Consider the following 22699-nt stretch of genomic DNA (forward strand, 5'->3'; position numbering starts at 1 on the left):
GGCCTCATGGGAGCTGCAAACCAAAAATCTATAATAGATACACACAGAAGAAAGAAAAAGCACCCAAAGACAAACAACACTAAAGAAAGTCATCAAATCACAAAAGCAGAAAACAAAAGAGGAAGGGAAGAAAAACCACCCCCCAAAAAAAGAAAACAAATCCAGAACAATTAATAAGATGGCATTAAGAACATACATATTGATAATTACCTTAAATGTAAATGGATTAAATCCTCCAACCAAAAGACATAGTCTGGCTGAATGGATACAAAAACAAGACCCATATATATGCTGTCCACAAGAGACCCGCTTTAGCTCTAGGGACACATACAGATTGAAAGTGAGGGGATGGAAAAAGGTATTCCATGCAAATGGAAATCAAATGAAAGCTGGAGTAGCAATACTCATATCAGATAAATAGACTATAAAATAAGGACTGTTATACGAGACAAGGAAGGACACTACATAATGAACAAGGGATCAATCCGAGAAGAAGATATAACAATTATAAGTATATATGCACCCAACATAGGAGTACCTCGGTATGTAAGGCAAATACTAACAGCCATAAAAGGAGAAATCAACAGTAACACAATAATAGTGGGGGACTTTAACACCCCACTTACATCAAGGGACAGATCAGACAAAATCAGTAAGAAAATGGGCCTTAAGTGATACATTAGACCAGATGGACTTAATTGATACAAATTAACTTATTTACAAAACAGAAGAAGACTCACAGACTTCAAAAGCCAACTTACGGTTACCAAAGGGGAAAGGTGGGGTGGGGAGGGATAAATTAGGAGGTCGGGATTAACACATACACACTACTATATATAAAATAGATAATTAACAAGGACCTACTATATAGCACAGGGAACTGTACTCAATAATGTGTAACAACCTATACGGGAAAGAACCTGCAAAAGAATGGATATATGTATCCATTGGATATGTATATCCAAAGAATGGATATATGTATAACTGAATCACTTTGCTCTACACTTGAAGCTAACACAACATTGTAAATCAACTAAACTCTAATATAAAATAAAAATTAAATTCAAAAAACCCAGTTATCATTAGGTAACATCTTTACTGCTCATTCATGCCTGTAACTGAGTTCACTATTTCTGATATTAATAGCACAAGTTCAGGCAGATGAAAAATTCAAGACATCAAGAAGTTAAGGATAAGAAGTCCTAGCGGGAAGCACTGAATAAGAGAAAATGCAAAACAAAGAAAGTAGTTTCTGAGCGTCTCTTTAGAATTTATTTCACCGAGATTAAGAACATTTAGAAAACACACACTTAACCTGAAATATAACACCCATTATATAACATTATACAGATGTGTTGTTCTGTAATAATAATGGTAAAAAGTTTTCCCTGAGTACCTTGATTTCCATCATTTTTGTACTTGCTCTTATACATTTACTAGATCATAACCTTCTTAAGGATATGGATTGTCCTGCCCATAATGGAGATTAAATCAGTATTAGTTGAGGTTAATATTTTCTTTTGTCTGAAAAGATAAGCACAGTGTCCTTACCATCTTCCCAGAGCAATGTATATTACACTGATCAGTATCTGTCATGGAAGATTTATTTCATATGTACCTCTAATCACAGGACATTTCAATATGTGATTATATAAACTTTTTCAGTACTAAGATTAACCCAACCCCAAAAGGAAGTTGCTAACTTAGAGAAAAGAAGGTTTTACATGAGAAAGTGTTTTGGTTTTGATTTTTAGTTATAGAGCTTTAAGAAATTTATCACACAATTTAAAAATTTTAACTTAATGCCCCAAAATTTAGTTATAGTCATTATCATCTCTGCTGCTGTATTATTTTTAACAGTAGTAGCTTTATTCTTCTTTGATTTTAAACAAGTAATGATTTGGTCCAACCATTATTTGGTTCTGTTATATGCTTTGTAAGCCAGTTACTGAATTGTAACCATGCAATAATTACCTTCACCATTGGGTGGCACAAGTGTGCACATTTGAGATAACTTGAAATTAGGTTAAAGTAGTTGGGAGTGAGGGGTCAAACACTCCATGGAATATGACCTTGCCTTCAAGAAGTTTATCATCTTCCTGGATAGATAAGAACAGTACTCATGGAAATATCTAAAAAATAATATGACAGTATAATTACATGCCAAGTTTTGTGGTACACAGTGTAAAATATTATGCTTAATTACATTACACAATCACAAGTGTGTTCAGTAAAGAGAGATCATGTAGTGTTGAAATACTCAGGTAAGGCTTCTTCAAGAAGCTGAAAAATCATAATAAGTCCACAGACACCCCAAAACACACCACCAGACGTGGACCTGCCCACCAGAAAGACAAGATCCAGCCTCATCCACCAGAACACAGGCACTAGTCCCCTCCACCAGGAAGCCTACACAGCCCACTGAACCAACTGTAGCCACTGGGGACAGACACCAAAAACAATGGGAAAGATGGAAACAACATAAGTGTCCATCATCAGATGAACGGATAAAGAAGATGTGGCACGTATATACAATGGAATATTACTCAGCCATAAGAAGAAAGGAAATTGAGCTATTTGTAATGAGGTGGATAGACCTAGAGTCTGTCATACAGAGTGAAGTAAGTCAGAAAGAGAAAAACAAATACCGTATGCTAACACATATATATGGAATTTAAGGGGAAAAAATGTCATGAAGAACCTAAGGGTAAGACAGGAATAAAAGATACAGACCTACTAGAGAATCGACTTGAGGATATGGCTAGGGGGAAGGGTAAGCTGTGACAAAGCGAGAGAGAGGCATGGACATATATACACTACCAAATGTAAGGTAGATAGCTAGTGGGTAGCAGCCGCATAACACAGGGATGTCAGCTCGGTGCTTTGTGACTGCCTGGAGGGCTGGGCTAGGGAGGTTGGGAGGGAGGGAGATGCATGAGGGAAGAGAGATGGGACCATATCTATATGTATAACTGATTCACTTTGTTATAAAGGAGAAACTAACACACCATTGTAAAGCAATTATACTCCAATAAAGATGTAAAAAAAAAAGCTGAATTTCCCTTGGACCTTAGAGACTATATGTAATTTGGATAGGCAGGACAAATAAGGACGGCTGAGAACAGGAAAGGAAGAGTACAAGAAAGGGCACAGTGTTTGGTTAGCTAAGGCAAAACCAGTCTGACTGAGCTGAAGACCTGGCTGTAAAGTAACAGACAATATTTAAGAAGGTTGTGTGATGCCATTATTGTTGAAGAACTTAATTCCTACCCCCAAAGAGTCATGTTTTTATTTTTTCCATTTCTTGATCAAGTCACTCAAGCAAACAGCTCACTTGGGACAGATCTTGCCATTATATTCAGTGAAGAAAGTCATGACAGCCTTAATGGAAAATGATAGAAGCCCTATATTCTGTCCAGATAAACAACCATCTAACGTTTATCAAGTACCTGCCTTGTGCCAGGCACTGAACTGTTCACATGTTGCTGCCCATGCAGTAGAATTACCCAGGGAGCTTTTAAAAACGTAGATACTCGGGTCCAGGCTCAGACCTGCTGAATCAAAGTCTGGTGGTGGCTCCTGGGCTCATAGCTACCCCACTAGCTACTTTCTTACAGATCTCTTAGTTCTCATAACTGTGCTAGGTGGTGGTTTGCCCTGTGCTACACCCGAAGAGACTGGCTCAGTTAACAGCTTGTCCAGGGTCACACAGCTGCTGAGTGGAGGTACCATGATCTATATACTCAGGTCTCTTTGATGCCAAAGCCCATGTTCTTCCTGCTATGTAAGAAGTTAGCAGTTTTTCTATTCCAGATGCTACAAAAATGCCATCTTTGTAGGGTTTTTTCCTCTATTACCTAGATCTCTCCCTGGTATCCTTGGCTGTACTGTGTGTTTTGTTTAAATGGAAAAATAAATCAAGATTTCCTTTTTGTAAGCATCTCTCTTTTTTTTTTTTTCCTGGTTCCTATATTTATCAGTTCTTCCTTTATTTCTCTAATCCTTAAAACAAAACTCAAACTATCTGTCCTTTCAAATTGTGGTTCTATCTTTTTCTTTTTGCCAACAACTCTCAAACTAGCCTGATGACTTGATTTTCTCAATATTAGCTCTCTTCCTATTAAAAAAAGAAGTTTTTATTTTTTAAAAAAATGGAAAATTAATTACAAAGAAGAAAATGGCACCCATAGTCTTGTCAGGCACTTCTCAAATATCCAGTGCCTTTTGAGTCTTGTGTTTTTCCATGTTTTATTTTAAAAATTGGGTCAAATTCTATTTTGTTTTGTAAAAATTTTTTTCCCAACTTACTATAATGTGCATTTTTCACCGTCCTTACATAATTTTTTATGATGCGTTAATGTATGCTTGGTGCTTCATCAGATAGAGGTGCCACAGCTTATTTAATTAGGCCTCTATTATTAAAAATTAAAATGGTTTCCAACTTTCTGCTCTTATAAATAATGCGAAAGTATGTGTAAATCTCTAATTATTTCCCTAGGATATATTTCCAGATCTAATTACTGAGTCCAGGGTATATTTTTTAAAGTTTTTAAAAACTGTTAGTCTTATGCCCTGCCCCATTTCATTTGGTCACCAAATTCTATGATATTGCCTTGGAAGCATCTCTTAGAGAAACTTCCTTTATTTCTGCAATGGCCCCATTCGATGGGATCCCATTACTTCTCCTTTTCACGCTTCCTTGCTTTCTCACTGGAGTGCCTCTTGTTTCTTCTTTGCTAATCCATACTGCACACAGCTAACAGTCAGTCTTCATAAAGTACCACTCTAATGTAATTGTGTGTATGTTTATTTGTTCAGAAAATGCTTCTCGGGCACATATGTTATTTGACTTGCTGAGATATTGCCAGTACCAAGACACACCCAATTCCCTTGAGTATCATCAAGTTTAGGAAATATTAAAACGCATCATCATAAGAGATACAAATAGAAAGTAACTTAAGCACATAAAGAAAGGCTAGTCTTTTTTTACTTAAAGTGACACTGAAGAGGTGGCACATGAGCTGAGAATTAAAGAATAATTAGGCATTTTCCAGGGAGAAAAGACATTTAAATATGTGCATTACTTCCGTATTCCTTGGTGAAGACTTTATAACACGGTTCCAATCTGCTTTTTAAATCTTACCACTAATGCAGTATGACCCAACCTATTTGAATTAATGGACTATTCCTGACTGTGTCTTATGCTTTCTGAATTTTGCCTCTGGTTATATCTGTCCAGGCTAAAACCTGCAAGGCTTTGCTCTTTTCTTTAATCTCCAAATGCTGCTTTTCCTTTAATGATCTTCTTCTAAGAGTCCATTCTCATTTCCCCCAGCTGGCAGACATCTGGACTGAATATCTTTTTCTTCTCTAATAGGACTTGGCACAGATCTTATATTAATAGCCATTTTAATATATTTTACCTCTTACCTTCCTAAAAGGACAGCAACAGCCATGTCACCTAAGCCATTAAGAACAAAGATTTTATTTCTAAATCTAATGAATACCTTTCCATTCTTACTTATTTTCCTCTTAGCAACATTTGGCACTGTTGATTCTTCCTGAAATATGCTCTCCCTTTGGCTTGTCATTTTTTCTCCTACTTCTCTGGCCACTTCTCAAGACTTTTTTGCAGGTTCTTCAGTCCTCTCTATGTTCCTCATAAGACTCTCCCAGGCTCCTTTGTTCTCTCACTCCACACATTCTCCCTGGGACATGTCATTCAGGCTGGTGGCTCAAATGATCATCCATGTGCTCATGACTCCTAATTCTAAACCCTTGGTCCAAAAGCCCTTTCTTACTTCAGAGCCATATATGTGATTTTTGCCACTTGGAGGTTCTGCAGGCACTTCAATATGTTCAGAATTGAATTTGTCATTCCCCCTAAATTGCTTTTCCTCCTATATTCCTCACACCACAGAGTCATTACCATCATTATCAATCAAGCCTTCTTCTAAATGAATGTGACAGCACACTAAATTAGGCACTCAGGCCCTGGAGTCAAAAGACCTGGGTTAGAATCCTGGCTTCACTAGGACTAGGAGTGTGGCTGGTTAGATTCCTTTCCCTCATTAAACCTCATTTTCATCTCCTGTAAAATAGGAGTAATAATAGTGCTTACTTTCTATGATTTTATAGGACTCTTCTGAGGGTTCAGTATAGTCAGGCACAGAAAGCACTTAGCACAGGGCCTGGAAAATAGCAGGCACTCAGTAAATGTTACCGTGCAAACCTGATTGTGTCGGCACCCGGCAAAACCTTCTGGGCTTCACAGTGCTCCAGGGTTAAATATACTTCTTTAACATGATTTGCCAGGCCCTCTGTGCCCTGGTCCTTGCTTACCTCTCTGGCCTGTCTGCTGTCTCCTTAGTTACACCATTTGTCCCAGACATACTGAACTGCTTTCCTTGCCCAGAGTGTACTGTACTCTGAGCCTTCCCCACTATAGCAGAACTTCTCCTACTCAGCCTGGAGGTCACAGCTTGGATAACAGTTCATTTGGGAAGCCTTCCCAGCTATCTTCGTCTTCTGTGTTCCCTATGTGAACGCTTTTCCTACTATATTTGCCCTATATAAGTGTTTTTCCTATGGTATTATCACTTGTTTAATTATCCATTTTGTCCATAACTCTCAGTTTCCTGACCATAAGCATCAGGTCAGGTCCACTGACAGTTTTTATCCTAGCCTTCAGCAGAGACCTGGCATAAAAAAGATGCTCTTTAAATTTTTTGAACCAATCAGCTGCTTGATTGCTGTAATTTTATACCCTGCTATGTTCCAATAAAGATTTAAAGTGGCAAACATAAATATGTATGTACAATAACAGCAGCACCACGACATAAGAAAAAAAAGGTAAAGGGACAATAAAGGGATGAATTTAATAGACAGGTTATATGTTACAAGGTTATTGTATACATAAGACATAAATAAGCTCTATATTCCTATAAAATATAGGTCTATAAATTGGTCCTGAGCTTTCTGGCATCTTCTATATAAGGGAACTGAATGGTATCATTGACAAGGGCCATAAGATTAAAGCAAACCACATGCTTGGAAAAAGCATGACCATTTCTGAAGGACTTGAGAGAAAGATCTTTGGTTCCTCACAGAGGACATTGTGCACTGTCGTGCCCAGCAGCCTCACAGCATCTTTAATGTTAACTGTTCCACGTAGCCTCAGAGCGCTTGCCCACGTGGGCTAATGGCAGAAGGAGAAAAGTAGTTCAGTAAAAACAGCCTCATAAGAGCTCAAAACATTGTCTTAACTCTAAAGGTATGGAGAGACTGCATGTCCTTCAAATCATTCTCCACAAATGGTATTTTACTCACTGAGCTTTGGATGAGAATTGGTTTGTACAGATTTTGGTTACTCTTCATAAAGCATCTATAGTGCAGATATTTTGTATCATGAGCTAAGTACAGGTCCAAGGGCTTTACTCGTAGGTGGAAATGGGTATAGGCTTCTCTTAGGGAAGTTGAGCCTGCTGAGATTTTACTCAGGAACTAAAGGTGACTTTACCTCTGAACTGAGGGTGGCCAGTGTGGCCTGCAGAAAACAATTGAGATTCATGTGTTTTTGTTTGCAGTACTTAACAGAATGGTGCCTTGCGCATGGTCAACAGACCACTGCCCAAAGCTCAGTCCCTGTCTGTGTGGCCTTTCTCACCTTGTTTCTGGCTGTAACTCCATGTCCTCTGTTCTAGCCAGGTCGAAAATGCTTTTCTCATGCTATTCCTTTTCCTGAACTGTTCCCAGTCATCTGGGTAGCTCCTGTTGGTCCTTCAAGACAGTTCAAATGCCCTTTACATTTCAGACAATCTCCTGACCAGGTTCTTAGGGTTCTTTCTTCTTACTCTCGTCATACTCCATGCGTTTGTCAATCACTTTTTTCATATTTTCTGTAATCAGTGGTTTTTTTTTTTCTTTTTTGGTCCATCTCTCACTCGGACTCTGAGCACCTTTAGGGTAGGTACTGTGTTTTGTTGATTTTTATAGCTGAGGTCCTAGTGTCATGAGTATTACAGGTACTCAGTATAGATTTGTACAAATTTTTGTAGCTGCTGTTTTCAGCATCTCACACACATGCACTTGTGATTAGTAATGCCCCCTACCGCCTTCAGTATCCACTGTAGGATACATGTAAGGCTGATTCCGCCCCCCACCCCAGATTATCTATACTATTAGAAGGGACATACGGAAGCATATTATTTGCAACTTACATGAACAAGCTCTTGGCATTTGATCATGTAAAAATCAGTATGGAATTGTGGTTCTTAAACGTTTCCCGGTTTATTAGCATTCCTACTCAGCGAGTTTCAGCTTCTGAGATAGTCCTGAGAAGACAGTCATCGCGGCCTTGTGCTTCTCTGTACCACTTGCCTTCAGTAGGAGAAAAATCTCGTTCTGGGGGTATGTACTATTTCTCTAACACCGGCCAGCTGTAATAAATGCCGACTAGTGTGAAAGGTGAGCCTCAGTGATGAGTTCATGTCTTATGGCACCATTAATAAAAATCCTCAAAATACATATTCTCCAATTGGTGAGATTACCATTTTCACAAATGAGTGAAAATTATATACAAGCTGTATTTTACTCATTCAAAATGCCTAAGTATTGCTACTCTGTTATAATGTTTATATTATTTTCGTAAGAGTAGTGCACTGAAAAATGCTGATAACTGTTGACACTTACAAAATATGTTTATTTTTAAATTTAGAATTGTCGAAGAAGCTTTGTAAGTAAAATTTGTGGAATTGTCTTCGAGTGATAACTTTCTGTAGGCTGTATACTGACTGTAAAGAATATTGTTACATACATTAAACGCTTCTTGCAGTTTTTCCCTCTGAAAGCATTAGTGAGACAGCTGAACCAACAGCAGAGAATGCTGGCAGCTCTGCCATAATGGTGTTATCTCACCGAGTGGCAGCTAAGCACTAAATCTTCATGTCCTTATGTTGTTTTGAAGCAAAATAAGAGTTTCAGTGCATATGCACAACGTATGTAACGATATTATACTTCAGCTTCCTGTTCATATGAAAATCAGAGTTTATTCTCACCAAAGCTGAGAATGTTGGCCTGAATCTAACTGCTGTGGACACTTTAATCCAGAAATTCATCTGAACAGGAAATTATGCCTGCCTTTTTGTTTTATATAGTATATAATTTCATTGTGGATGTATCATTTTTCTTTTCTGGGCTTGTCCAAAAAGCCTTACAGCTTTAACTTGTTTCTCCTTTTTTCTGAGCATGTGTCCCATTTCCATATTTTTAAAGGTTATGCCCTTTCTCTTTTAGCTTTATAGATTTTTTTCTTTTTCAAAATAGTTTTTCTATATTTTTTCCAGTTGCTAGGACCTTTTCTCGTTTTGGTTTTGTTTTTAAGTAGAGGCTTGTTTTGAGTATTGCAAAGGTATTGTTAAAACAATACTGACCTTGCTGGTGTGCGTGAGTGTGTGCTTATGTGTGTGCCCATGCAAACCAAGTTCATGCGCCCTCACTTTTTAAAAATAGACTCTGATCAGAAATCAGTGCCACAGGAACATGAAACTAAATGTAGAAGTTATTTGCTTATTAATGTTGAAAATTATCTGAATAGCTTTCTAAATGAAAGAATTTTTTTCCATTTTATTTTGCATAATTATATTTTATATAATATAATTATATTTACATTTACTATTATATATTTTATAATATAAGCATCCCTGTATTTATCATTTGATTTCTAAGAGCGCCCAAATGTACTTTGTCATAGAATCTGGACTGAGCAGAACAAGTCCTGGGCAGTTATCCTAAGTTGGCCTTTCTATGCTACATGAAATGTAAGGTGTTGAAAGTGTGTTAGTAACTTTCTAATTCACTTGCTTTCTCATAACAAAGTTATGTAGGAGAGGAAAGCGCATGTGTTCTCAATAGCTTTCATTCTCTCTGCACCTGAGTACTGCATTTGACCACATGGAGCAAATTGCAGGTATTCTCCTTCTTGTAAGAATACTGACTTGTCAGAGCATGCATGTACATACAACGTGCCTATTTTAGTGTGTTTATTTTGTGATAATTAGTAACTTAATACATAATAATTTTCATTGTGACTTAGTCATCTTTTTCATAAGGAATAATAATTGAAAGAGAAATTAAATATAACCACTAACGTACATTTATTTCTTAATCTTTGTTTTATCAAGTGCCTTTTCCAGGCATAGTCTCATTTGAATGTAAAAAACAGGAATCTACAATGTGTTGGATTGTCTTCATTCTAATACTTTACATGAATAAAAGTTGCCATCATAAATCTTTGAACAGCAAGTGTCCTGTTTGAGCTCTTCTTGTCTTTGTTGTTCTCTGTTGCTCATGTTACATGCCTGTTTGTGGTGACTAAGATACTCCTCACAAATACTTGAGTACTGTTAAGTAAACAGCTGTCTGTAATTCCTTGTTATTTATTATATAGAACACACTTTAAAAGAATCTACAGTGTGTGGTTATTTGTAGACTTAAACAACAAGCCTTTGATACTGTGAGGGTGCTACATAATTTTTAGATGTTAAATGTGAGAAATTTGTGTTGAGAGTTGTCTTATCTGTAGGTTAACAACTGTTTGCTTTGATAGATATTACCTCCCCAAACTGTGCATTCTTTGGCTTAATCTTGCATTGTGTAAATGTAGTCTGAAAATAGTTTGGGGTTCCATGTGGAAATTTTGACAAAACTTTTGAGACTGCTGTACAAAAGTTTTAAAATCCTGTATTCATAGTTTATTTATGATTTACATCTTTCCCATTTCCTCATAGATTTGAAATGGCCTTTAGCAGAAGATAAAATAAGAAAAACATGGCTCGCGGTGTCAAAGCCAGGTATTAAAGTATGTGTGTGCATAGGGCTTGAGGGGAAGGCGTACTTTTATCCAAGCGAAGAAAAACTGCTTCAGTCAAACATAAACCTTAGCAGTGACCTTCTTAGAAGTCAAGGCATAAGGAGTCTTCCTAGATTTTACTCATTGCACTAAGCTCTTGGTGATTTACAATGGTGATGAGCTAGTTTATAGCAGAAAAGGAAGTATTAGTCAGTGTCTTTTCTGGGCACGGTTATCATTGCTCTTGGGTAGGAGATCTGACTGAGTTCGGTTAACTAGCACTCCTCAAAGCTGGACAACAAACTATTCCTGTTTTTGCAGACTGCCGTTAGTTGTTATTGTAGAAGATCTGCCACTTGGCCCTGATATGCTTCCAGTCAGGAGAGGCACTTTGCACTGTTGGTGTGAGTACATGGAAATTACTTTGAACATTCTTTTCTGGGTCAGGGGACTTACTTGCTTTCATCCAGAACAGAATTTTAACAACCACAATACGTTCATAATAGTAATCCAAGCAAAGTTTCCAAATAGTTTACGAATTAATCTTTGTTAACGAAATTATTAATAACCTTTCTGATCAGTAAAAGTATCATTAATATGTTGGTTCCAATATTAGTTTCCTTAATAATTCAAGTAGACTGTAGCTGCCTCTTATGTTACTAAATCAGTCATAATGAAGGCTTATAGTTTAATACTTTAGGGATGGATATTGGTGAGAACTGAAATTAGGAAGGATTTGATGGGAAATACTGACTTTTGTTTAGACTTGACAGATGAACAGAATTTGGGCAATGGGAAGCATGTCATAAAGTTTGTCCTATACGCATTATCATTAAAATTATGATGAAAGGTGTTTGTATTTAGATATTCTAAAGAAAATACCTTTTTTTTGTAAATGCAAATAATCTGAATCTTAGGTAAAGCCTCTTTTTATAGTTAATACTATATGATTAAGGCATGCTGGTGACAGCATGAGAATAAAAAATTGTGATGAACATCTTCGTGTGTTCACATTTGGAAAGTTAGTGTATGATCAAGTACCATGGAGACTGTATACCAGGCAGAAGAGAAGGGTGGAAGTGAACTGGCAGAGCAAGGGGAGAGTTTAGGGAACCAGGGCTTGAATTAGATCCTGAGGAACAACAGGATTTGATTTGCCAAAGATACTGGGAGAGTACAGTCGGGGTTGGAGATCCAGTGTTGGAGACTGCCCTGACTGGAACCCAAAGTTCATCCTTTTAAGTGGTAGGAGCTAAAGTTAGAGAGGTAGTCTTGGTTGTTGTGAAGTCTCACTTCTAACAAAGTGAAAAGTAAAAGGAGTCAGAAATGGTGGGAGTTGTGAAGGTAGTATTTAGGACTGTAAGTATTCTGGGACTGGTGAGTAAATTGTTCCCTTCTTAGTATTCTAAGAGAGTTGGTTATCTTCCTAAGCAGTTTACTACTTGTTCTCAGATAAAATAAGACCTGTTGGCTTTCCATCACCATAGTCACCCCAAAATAGTCTTTTATTTTGAGATTTCTGTACTAATTATGTTCAATTTAAAGGAAGACTCAGTAAAAGTAATTGCATCTTATGTCTTTTTTTACATCTCTTTTGATCCATGAGTGAGGTATTTGCAGAACTGTATGATGGCATATAGTAGGAAAAAAGTATGATTCATCCTGATTACAAAGCTGTTTCCTAAGAAATAATCATTGGAGAAATATCTTATTTGTGTTTTTACAAATGGTTTTGACTTAAAAAAATCTTGCCTTTTCTGTGTATGGCTGTAAATGGCCATAATTTTATATTGCGGGTTTTTTTTGTGTGGGACCATTTACTTAGTGCCTGTCACCCCTAGTGATCTACAGAGTTAGCCATAAAATCTAAGCCCCATCCCCTAATACCTACCCCAAACTTTAATAGCTGTGCCTTAAACTGTGTTTTTAACGTTCAAAACCCAGATAGGGAGTCCCTTGATATGTATTGACAAATATTGATTTCATCTAAATCAGTCTTTTTCAGCAGTAGTTGGCCAATTTGCAAGGTTCAATACTCGTGGACTTTGATGGATTCATTTTCTAAAACATTAGCAACTTATCTGAAATTCTAGGTGCCAATAGAATCTTTGCATATAAAGCCTTAGAAGAATCCTCTGGGTACAACACTAGGATCTATTTGTTGACCTTAGAGTAGTTTCACAGGAATGGGGGTGCCAGAAACCAGATGTGAGTGGAGTGCAGATTGATGGGAGTGAGTGGAGACAGCAAGTTTAGATGCTTCCTACAGGGAATTTGCTGATAAAGGAGAAGAGAGAGCTGGAGCAGTCAACAGAAGGGGAAGCCATATCAAGGATACTAGGGGAGTTGAGTGTTTTTAAAGGCTGAGAAAACTTAATAGAGGAAAAGCTGGAAGAGAAGTGGATTAATGATGGAGCAAATTTTCTGAGAAATCAGGAGGGGTTAGGAACAGAAACAAACTTAGGGGGATTCCTCATTTTCTAAGGCAGGAAGCAAGGCTGAGCTTGAATATATGTTTTGGTTTGGGGAGTAACGGGTGAGAAAGTGAGGGGTGCTCTGATGAAAGGCTCTTCTATCAGGTCAGAGGTTAGGTGGTAATGTGATGATTATGGTAGGGAGGGGAGGGGAGAGAGGTGAATAATGAGAGTTTGGAATAGTTGCTGTGGAAAATGAGAAAAGGAAGCTGATAAAAACAATAAAAAGCACTGCTGAGCTCTCCGACCTCATGCTACAGGCCCAATCTAACTTCCCACTGTAGCTTTAAGCTCCATCCAAAGTGGAGACTCACTTTGCCCTGCACCGACCTCACTCCTTCTCTTCACCTTCTGCAACCGTCTTATGTCTTCTGCCTTGCTTCAAACCTACCTGTTCTCTTATGCCCAGCTCTGGTAGATCATTTCTTGACCTCTTCAGCTGGCAGTGCTATCTATCCCCCTCCAGTCTTCTACAACAGCTGAACCACTCTTAAGAATTGTGTAATTTGCAAATATATTTTATCTTCTTTCCTAGATTGTAGGTTCCTTTGGGGCAAGAATCATGAGTTTGTCAGTGTCTCTGTTTCTCTTTCTCTCTCTGCCTAGGGCAGCGCTCCTGTGTTGTTCAGTAAAAGTGAATGAATAAATTAATGAATGAAGTAAATCCACCAAATTACATAAGAGTGGTGGATGGACCTATGAACCAGTTCATTTTATTTTGTACTTTAATTAGCTCCTTTGTGGGTGGGTATCTAAAGTGTTGGCCCACACAAATTTAAGACATAGCTAAGTTAGCTAACAGATATAACTAGTCATTTATTGTGTATTAATTAGGAGGATATTGTTGTGGCTTATTGTTAAAATAAAACTCAGTATTTAGATCCTAATTAATTTGTATTACAGAATTTTATTTGGTATTATTCATTTGAGGAGCTAAACCAGAAGTTTCTCAGATGCTTCTAATTGCCTCTTTTGCCATATGGATATAGAAGTACAAATAGCAATCACAATTCAAATTCCATTTTTATAAACTCCAAGATCACAGGCTTCATTGTTTCACTGAAGTGCAGTAAAAAGTAGTCTTCTGCATCACCACAGCAGTAGCAGCATTCCCTACCTGATTGCCATTGCCCCTACCCAAGGCTCAGCGAGTACATACTTGAATTTTTTCCTTATTTCAGTGATACTGGTCCATCCATTTATATCCAGGTTTTCCTACCTCAACCCCAGCACAGTATCTCGCAAGATACTGCTAAAATGTCACACTCTCACCTTGGGGAAGAGTGGTCAGAACAGATAAAACCCTCAAATTCTAGGTCTGTCTGGGGACATTGTCCAGAGTAGGCCAATGTATTATCAAGTGAAGTGAATATAATGCAGAGGAAGGAGGAAAGGAAATCTTGCCGAAAACTGCCATCATTTCTGTTCCAGTGTCTGCCTATAATGTTAAATTTCCACTCATTGGATTTTTCAGGCTCCTAGGTATTGGTGTACATATCATATCTGGTGTTTTCTTTGGATAATCACTCAGGATTTTAACTTTGTTTTAGTTTTGTTTTTTTCCCTGCTGAAATATTACATAGAGATATTTGAAATGGGCAAGAAAATGAGAGAAAAAGGATCACTACTAGTTTTGGCCATCTCGTCCATGAAGCTTCCTGATTCTATCAGCTAGAAATAGTCTCTCCCTTCCCTGAATTTATATAGCCATTTAACTGTACTTGTATTAAGACAACTCAGTTTTAGCCAGATATGGAAGCAACCTAAGTATCCATCAGCAGATGAATGGATAAAGAAGATGTGGCGCGCACACACACACACACACTCTCTCTCTCTCTCTCTCTCTCTCTCTCTCTCTCTCACACACACACACACACACACACAATGGAATACTACTCAGCCATAGAAGGAACGAAATAATGCCATTTGCAGCAATGTGGATGCAACTAGAGATTATCATACTAAATGAAGTCAGAAAGAGAAAGCTGAATACCATATGATATGACTTACATGTGGAATCTAAAACATGACACAAATGAACCTATGAAACAGAAACAGAATCATGGACATAGAGGACAGACTTGTGGTTGCCAAGGGGGAGGGAGTTGGGGGAAGGATGGAGTGGGAGGCTGGGGTTAGCAGATGTAAGCTATTATACAATATATAGAATGGATAAACAACAAGGTCCTACTGTACAGCACAGGAAACTATATTCAATATCCTATGATAAACCATAATGGAAAAGAACATATAAAGAATGTATATATATGTATAACTGAATCACTTTGCTGTACAGCAGTAATTAACACAACATTGTAAATCAACTATACTTCGATTAGAAAGAAATGTTGCCATTTACAACAACATGGGTGGGTCTGGAGGATATTATGCTCAGTGAAATAAGTCAGACAAAGATAAACAGATACTGTATGTTTTCACTTATATGTGGAATCTAAAAAATAAAACGAATGAATATAACAATACAAACAGACTTATAGATGCAGGGAACAAACTAGTGGTTATCTGTGGGTAACTAGTGGTAGGGGTAGGGAAAGATGGGGAAGGTAATTAAGAGGTGTAACTTAGGTGTAAAATAAATAAGATATAAGAATATATTGTACAACACAGGGAATACAGCCAAAATTTTATAATTTTAAACGGGATAAGTCTATAAAGACATCAAATCACTATATTGTACACCTGAAACTAACGTAACACTGTAAATCAACTATACTTCAGTTTAAAAAAAAGATGCCCCAGTTTGTGTTGCAGTTGCGTACATGAACCTCACTTTTCTACACTGTTAGCCTGTCGCCTACTCTGCTCTTGCTCCCCTTTTTTTCCAGCCCTCAATACATATAACCAAAAACAGCTTTGTTGTTTCAGTTGTTAATTATACTGGTTAGCTGATTCATATCTAGAATGGATTGTTTTTAAGAGGGCTTCTTGGTGACTTTAATGAATCCATTCAAGATATCATATGTTTTGTAGGTGCAGATGCCACAGTCTTAAAGAAGGTTAAAGAAGATCACTGCTTTGCATAGTGTAGAGATTGATGGCATATGGCTACACTCTGACAGTATTCTAGAAGGTTCTCTGGATTTCTCCTTGTAATTGTCTAGTTAATTACTGTCTAAAATTGGTCATAGTTGATGATGCAGCCTAAGGAAAAAAAGAATCTTTCAGTGATGACAATTAGTCTGACTTTTTTCTGCTTTAAGGTTCCTAGACCTCTGTAATGATTAGAATCCATAAGAACTGGCAAAGCTATTCTAGAGCCTGATATTAAGGTCTTGTGTCTTCATTGAGGTCCTTTGCTTCTCAAGCACATCATGAAGTATCAGTGATCTTTCTTTCGAACAATGTTTCTTGATGCCCATGGGAAAGGAAGAACCAATCGCTGTCCTGATAAGGAACCAACATCACTGTATTTTAAAAACTCTAGGCTTCCTTAAATGACATAAATAAAGGTAAAGTGTTAGATATAAGAGTGACTTTGTAACAGCCAAGTTACAATCTCTGTAAGAGAAATATGAGCTAAATAAGAGAAATTATCTCAGTCATCTGTGGGGTGGCTGCCTTCCTGTCGCCCTCTCAAGTGAAAGCAATTCATTGTCACATCTTACTACCTTATGATGTTCTTAATTCACCTCTGACTTAATGTACCTTGGAGTTCCAAAAAATTTTTTTTGATTCTTTTTTGAGCCTTTTGTGTCTAAATACAGCAACTTTTACTCCTCTCAGATATCAATCAAACCATCTCCATTCTCTGCCTCAGCCTTCATTTCAGTGTAGAGAGGAGACTTAGCACCTGGCTTAGCCTTCCACTCCATCCCTGGTCAAGCCATCCTCATAGGTAATTTCATGTATATGATGACACATTTAGCTCAGTTTCTTGATCTCCCCATTATCCATGCTGCTTCATACTTTGAATTTTGTCTTCTGGATTTGCTCTACCTGTTAAACATTAAATTTAAACATCTCATTCTCTGATGACAGTCTCATATTACAACTGTTGGTAAGTTATTCCCCCTGTAGCTGTTCTTTACTCTTGTGAAGATCTCTCTTCCCTAAATGCCTTTATTCTTTTTCCCTATTCATAATCATTCACCTCCCTGCACTCTTTTCTCCAGTCCCAGTTATACTCTGTGGCCCATCCTTTAAACCATATGCTTGCCAGTATCCTCAGCACCTTAGCCCTAGTGCCCACTCCTGGTAGAGGTGCAGTCCTGGGTCTCGCCAGCTGACTGCCTTTGCTCTACCTGCACTGGCTTTGAGCTCCACTGGAGAAAATCCCCCAAAGCATTCAGATTACTGCCAAAATAAATTCTTTGTTGCTGTATTAGTTTTCTAGGGCTGCTGTAACAAATTACCACAAACTGGGTTGGCTTAAAACAATAGAAACTTATTCTCTTACGGTCTGGAAGTTAGAAGCCTGAAATCAATGTGTCAGCAGGCACGCTCCCTCTGAAGTCTCTAGGGAAGAATCCTTTCTTGACTCTTCTGGCTTCTAGTGGTTGCCAACAATCCTTGGCATTCCTTGGCTTGTGGCAACATGACTCCAATCTCTGCCTCTGTCTTCACGTGGCCTTCTTCCCTGGGTCTGTCTTCTTCTTACAAGGATCCACTCATTTTGGATTTAGCTCCCGGCCTAATTCAGTACAGCCTTATCACAGTTTAACTAATTACATTTGCAAAGACCCTATTTCCAAATAAGATTACATTCTGAGGTTCCAGTGGACATGGATTTGTGGGGTGGTGGGTGGCGGTGGGGATGGATACTCTCCAACCCAGTATAGTTGCGGATGTCCAAAGAACCCTCAGTGCTGGCTGCTTTTCTGTATTTTCCTGGCCAGTTTTCCTGTTCTCTGCAGTAGCAATTTTAAGCCTCCCCTGCCCATCTTCAACACTCCAGAGCCCATCCTCCTGCCCCCATTTCTTTGGCAAAGAAATCAGACACCATCAAACCAGAACTCCCTTCTCTTTCTTCCCTCAGACCTACAGATTAGCTGAATCTATACTCATTGTTTCCTGTTGTAATGAAAGAGTTCATCCTCCTGTCTAAAATTTCATTTCATTTTTTTCCATCTCCACATATCCCATAGCCTTCTGCCCCCTCAGGAAACTTCAATTTAAACACTGTCCCCTTTCTTTACCATAGCTTTAAACTTGAACTTACTAATGGTTCCTGTCTTCAGCATTTAATGTCATTCAGATGTTTTCAGTCTTTAAAAAGAAAAAGGAAAATACTGCACAATTGCACACCACTTTTCAATCCCTGCCCCTAGTCCAGCTTTCCCTCTACCTCTTTCTTCCCTTCAGATACAAGCTTCTCAGAATTGCTGGGGACGTTGTCACTATGGCCTCACCCCTAATGGCTTCATGAGCTCTGTAGTCAGTCTCCCACCCCCGTGTCCCACTGAACTGGAACTGTATCCCGTGTCGTAAAACCCAGATCTTGTCCCTTTTTGCCCCATTCACCAACACTTGACCCTGATGGACATTTCCTTCTTCTAGAAACATTCCCTGCCTTGAGGGTAGTTTAGGGAGAATTGGGGGCCAGGATAAACTAGATAGAACTAGAAGACTTCTGAGATCTCCCTCAATTCTAAGAAGCTGATGATTTTCTGAGATTTCAAGAATCTTCAGTTCTTTTTGTTTATAAAACTTCTTGGCAATTTGTGGTTATTTAAACATGGTAGCGCTTTTAAAAAAAATAACGTTGAGACTACAGAATGCAACATCTTTCTCATGCGGTTACTGTAATTTCAAAGAGATTATTTTTAGTAACTGTATTTGTTATTATAAAATTTCTCAGAAATAGAAAACCCATTAGGGAAACTTTAAATAGAAACTGGCTGTACTGAATTTAAAATTCTAAGATTCAAAGATACAGACTCTGATGCATTGTTATCTTTTGAAGTTCTGAAGCCTGAAATGTCCTCTTGTAAGAATATACGGTTTTTATATGTATAAAAATAGGCTTCTTATCTAATTTAATTTTTCAGAGAGTAGGATGACAAATAATATAAGAGAAAATGGAAACTAAATGGTATGAGTTAAAACTTGAAGTTTATAATCTCCTCCCTTTCCTAACAATATCTGTAGTATGAAGAACTCAGCTGTTTACGGCAAAGTTTTTTTTTTGAACAATTCTCCCTTTAGACAAATAGTTTGACTCCTGATTTGAATTAAATCAAGTTGCTTGATTTTAATTCAAGAACCACTTGATTTTAATTCAAGAACAATGTTTAAAAGATAATTCCAAATGTCCCCAAGTCTTCCTGGCCTAAAGATGCAGATGAGTTTGGGTTAATATCAAAAAGTCCCATCTTGGAGCCCCTCCTGCATGGCTGCTGAACCTCATCATCTCTGTCCAAGTGTCCACCAAGAATTTCCAAGTCTTGCTGTCTCATGGGCTCTGACCTTCTGGTAGAAGTTCTCCCCGCAGTCCACGGGCATGAGACACTGTGTTACTGCCTTGGGCATGGCCGCATGTCTCCCCAAGGGCCAGGCAGCCCTGTATTCTCTCATCCTGACAGAAGTCCCTCTAGGAAGGAGTTCCTTGAACTTTTAATCAGAATCTTCTCTTTCCCTGGGACTCAGTCCTTGGGGAACAGCACCTTGCCCTCCTCTTCTGCCCTCCTTTTTACCAGTTTCTGCTCCTGTGTCTGGGCCCCAGACATCCTCCTAAGAGGGTCTCTTTACTCTGCCCTACCATTCATGCACATAGAGGTGGGGAGGGGGCAGGAAAGCGGATGCAAACTCATATGGAGTTCCTGGTACAGCTGTTGGGAGCCAGAGCTCCAGGATTCTGAGGCTTCAGACTTTCCCCTTACCTTTCAGTCTCTGCCCCTTCCCCCTCAATTTTGTCCAGCTGTAGCAAATTAATAAAACACCCAATGAAAGCCAATCAAAACTGCAGAAGTCTTCAAAAGTTGTTAAAATGTTTTTCCTTTACAATCTGAATTGCTACAAACTTGATAGTTAAACAAGATTTTGATAAACAGTACATTTTGTAAATTCTGCAAATTGGTTGTTTGGCAAATTGGCCTGCTTTCCAGTTCATCAGATATTAAATCTCAGTTAGGTTCACTTGGAACTTCCTATTGCCATAGCCCTTTCATGACAGTGAACTTCAGAACACTTAAAAAAACATTATGTCTTCAAATTCCACATTTAGTTTTATTGAGAACAAAATGCTGTCATCTCTCTGGGGTTTATAGTTGGTGTATGCAGCACTGTACCAAGAGGTCTTCTAGGATATCACGTTAGAGCTCTTTGCAACAGAGCTGGATGCTGACCTTGCTTTTATTTATTTTTAATTGGATGAATTGAGGAAGGGGTGGTACTGGAATGTGTACTTATCCTAAGCCTGGAGAATCACTGTGAGGGGTGCCATGTTGAGGAGAAAAAAGTAGAGAAAGGGGATAGTGTCTTGCCAGCTACTAAAGATTTAAATTAAGACATACAGCTGAATAAGATTATATTTTTCTCCTGTTCACCTAATTCCCAAATTATAATACTGTTGAAATTGGATGTCTGTTCTTTAAGCACTAGTATTATTAGAGTGAATTAAGTTTATGTATTACACTGTAGAAATGAAAGCAACAAAACAAACCACAGATTTGTATACCCGTAGATAGATAAACTGTAAATAAAAGCTATTTTATCTTTGTTATTCAAAGCATATCAGTGTATCCTACTATAAAGGGATGAACTTCCACCCACTGGTTTTGTAGTTCCCTTTGGGTCTGCTATTGATTGTACAAGCTTTTTGTCTTTGATGAATATTTAGCAACAGGCAAGGATGCTTTCTGGCTGTTTGTCCAGCATTTGAAAAGGATCCCTTGTAATAAATCCCAGCATCCAAGAGGTGATTCAGTCTAAGTTTTTCTGCCTTCTATATGGCATTTTCAATTTTATTTTATTGAATTGTTTGTTTTGAAACAGGGATGATAATTATGTTTCCTCATGGTGAGAGTTCAAGGACATCCGCCTTCAGCTCTGCCCTTCTGGTGTATTTGATTTCACTCATATAGTCATTCTATTCCTAGAGTATCCAGAGAAGATTCTTGGAACCTGATTTGTCTATAAGAATTCTGGATCCTTCTGCTTAGGAAGGGCCTTCATCCAAACTCCTAGTAATTCTAGAATATTTGTGGGTGAAGAAGATGTGGCTTAAAACATCACTTAAAATAGTTTTTGTCGGCTATTCACTTTAAGCTTCTACCACTGATCTTATAATACTCTAACTAGGGCTTTTGAGAGATTGCTTTTTAGATAGGAAAAAAGGTAGTTGCTTAGCTGTCTGTTAGCTGAAACAGTTTTATAGGTGGCACTTGATTTCTAAAAAGAAGTGAAGAATGCCTTAGAAAGAATAAGATTTGATTTGCCCTACCAAGAAGCAATAAATCTATTTATTAGCCATTCAATGTGATGGTGGATCTAATATATGTTCTGGGAGTGATGAGGCATGGCTCCTACACAGCAGAGGGAAAATAATAGGCAAATTACAAATTTGGAATGGAAACTTGACATTAAAACAGATCTTATGTTTCACTGCTTGAAACTCAGAGTTTTGGGAACTAATTATCTAGCAGCAGGTAGTAACATGGGAATGTTAAATATACGTAGAAAACTCAGATACTTGAGCATGCAAAAGGGCCAGGTCAATGTATTTTTACACAAATAAAACAAGTTCAAGGTTGCCAAATATCATACTAAAACAAGAAAGAACGGTAAGTACCTATAAACCAGCAAGGATGTGCCTAACTAAGGCTAATTAACGTGCCAGCCATTACTTTTCCAGATATCACTAATGAAATACACTGTATGATTTGTAACACCAAAGCATGCTGTGATGATACGAGTTTAATGTTCTAAAATGTTCTCTTCTTTTCAGTCCTTTAACTTAGAGGTAAATTGGGGTAGCTGATACGCAGTTTGCTTTGCATTGGCCAGTCAGCAGATAAAAGGGTGCTACTTTCACAGGTTAGGGCATTGTAAAAACAGTTTGTATAACTAAAATTGTGTGTATTACAACTATAGAAGAAAAAATGTTACTTTCCAAACTAGAGTGTGATGATCAACCTGCTAAACTATCCTCATCACATTTGTAAAATGAGGATATCTGCCTTTTAGGATTATTGTCAGCAACAAATGACATAATCTCTGTAAAGAATTTAGCTCAGTACCTGGGTCACACTTATGTGTTCCATAAACACATCATAATTATTACTAATTAGCCGTTCAGGTACAGATTGCAGCACCTGAGCTTTGAGTTTAGCATTGAATTAAGAAGTAGACTATGGGGCTTCCCTGGTGGCGCAGTGGTTGAGAGTCCGCCTGCCGATGCAGGGGACACGGGTTCGTG

General features: G+C 38.0%; 1 protein-coding gene across 4 annotated transcripts in view; it reads left to right on the top strand.

The window, feature by feature from the left end:
* Window positions 1–22699, top strand: part of LCLAT1 (lysocardiolipin acyltransferase 1) — a 192325-nt gene that overhangs the window by 117155 nt on the left and 52471 nt on the right. For 3 of the 4 annotated variants that reach the window (XM_024731526.1, XM_024731524.1, XM_024731525.1), the window contains one exon: window positions 10788–10850. The exons of the other annotated variant lie outside the window; for it this stretch is intronic. In XM_024731526.1, the coding sequence (XP_024587294.1) occupies window positions 10788–10850 (63 nt within the window). The remainder of the gene's footprint in view (window positions 1–10787; window positions 10851–22699) is intronic. 4 annotated transcript variants of the gene reach the window in all.

The sequence above is a fragment of the Neophocaena asiaeorientalis genome, unplaced genomic scaffold (assembly GCF_003031525.2).
Source record: "Neophocaena asiaeorientalis asiaeorientalis breed wild unplaced genomic scaffold, Neophocaena_asiaeorientalis_V1.1 scaffold689, whole genome shotgun sequence".
Classification (NCBI taxonomy): domain Eukaryota; kingdom Metazoa; phylum Chordata; class Mammalia; order Artiodactyla; family Phocoenidae; genus Neophocaena; species Neophocaena asiaeorientalis.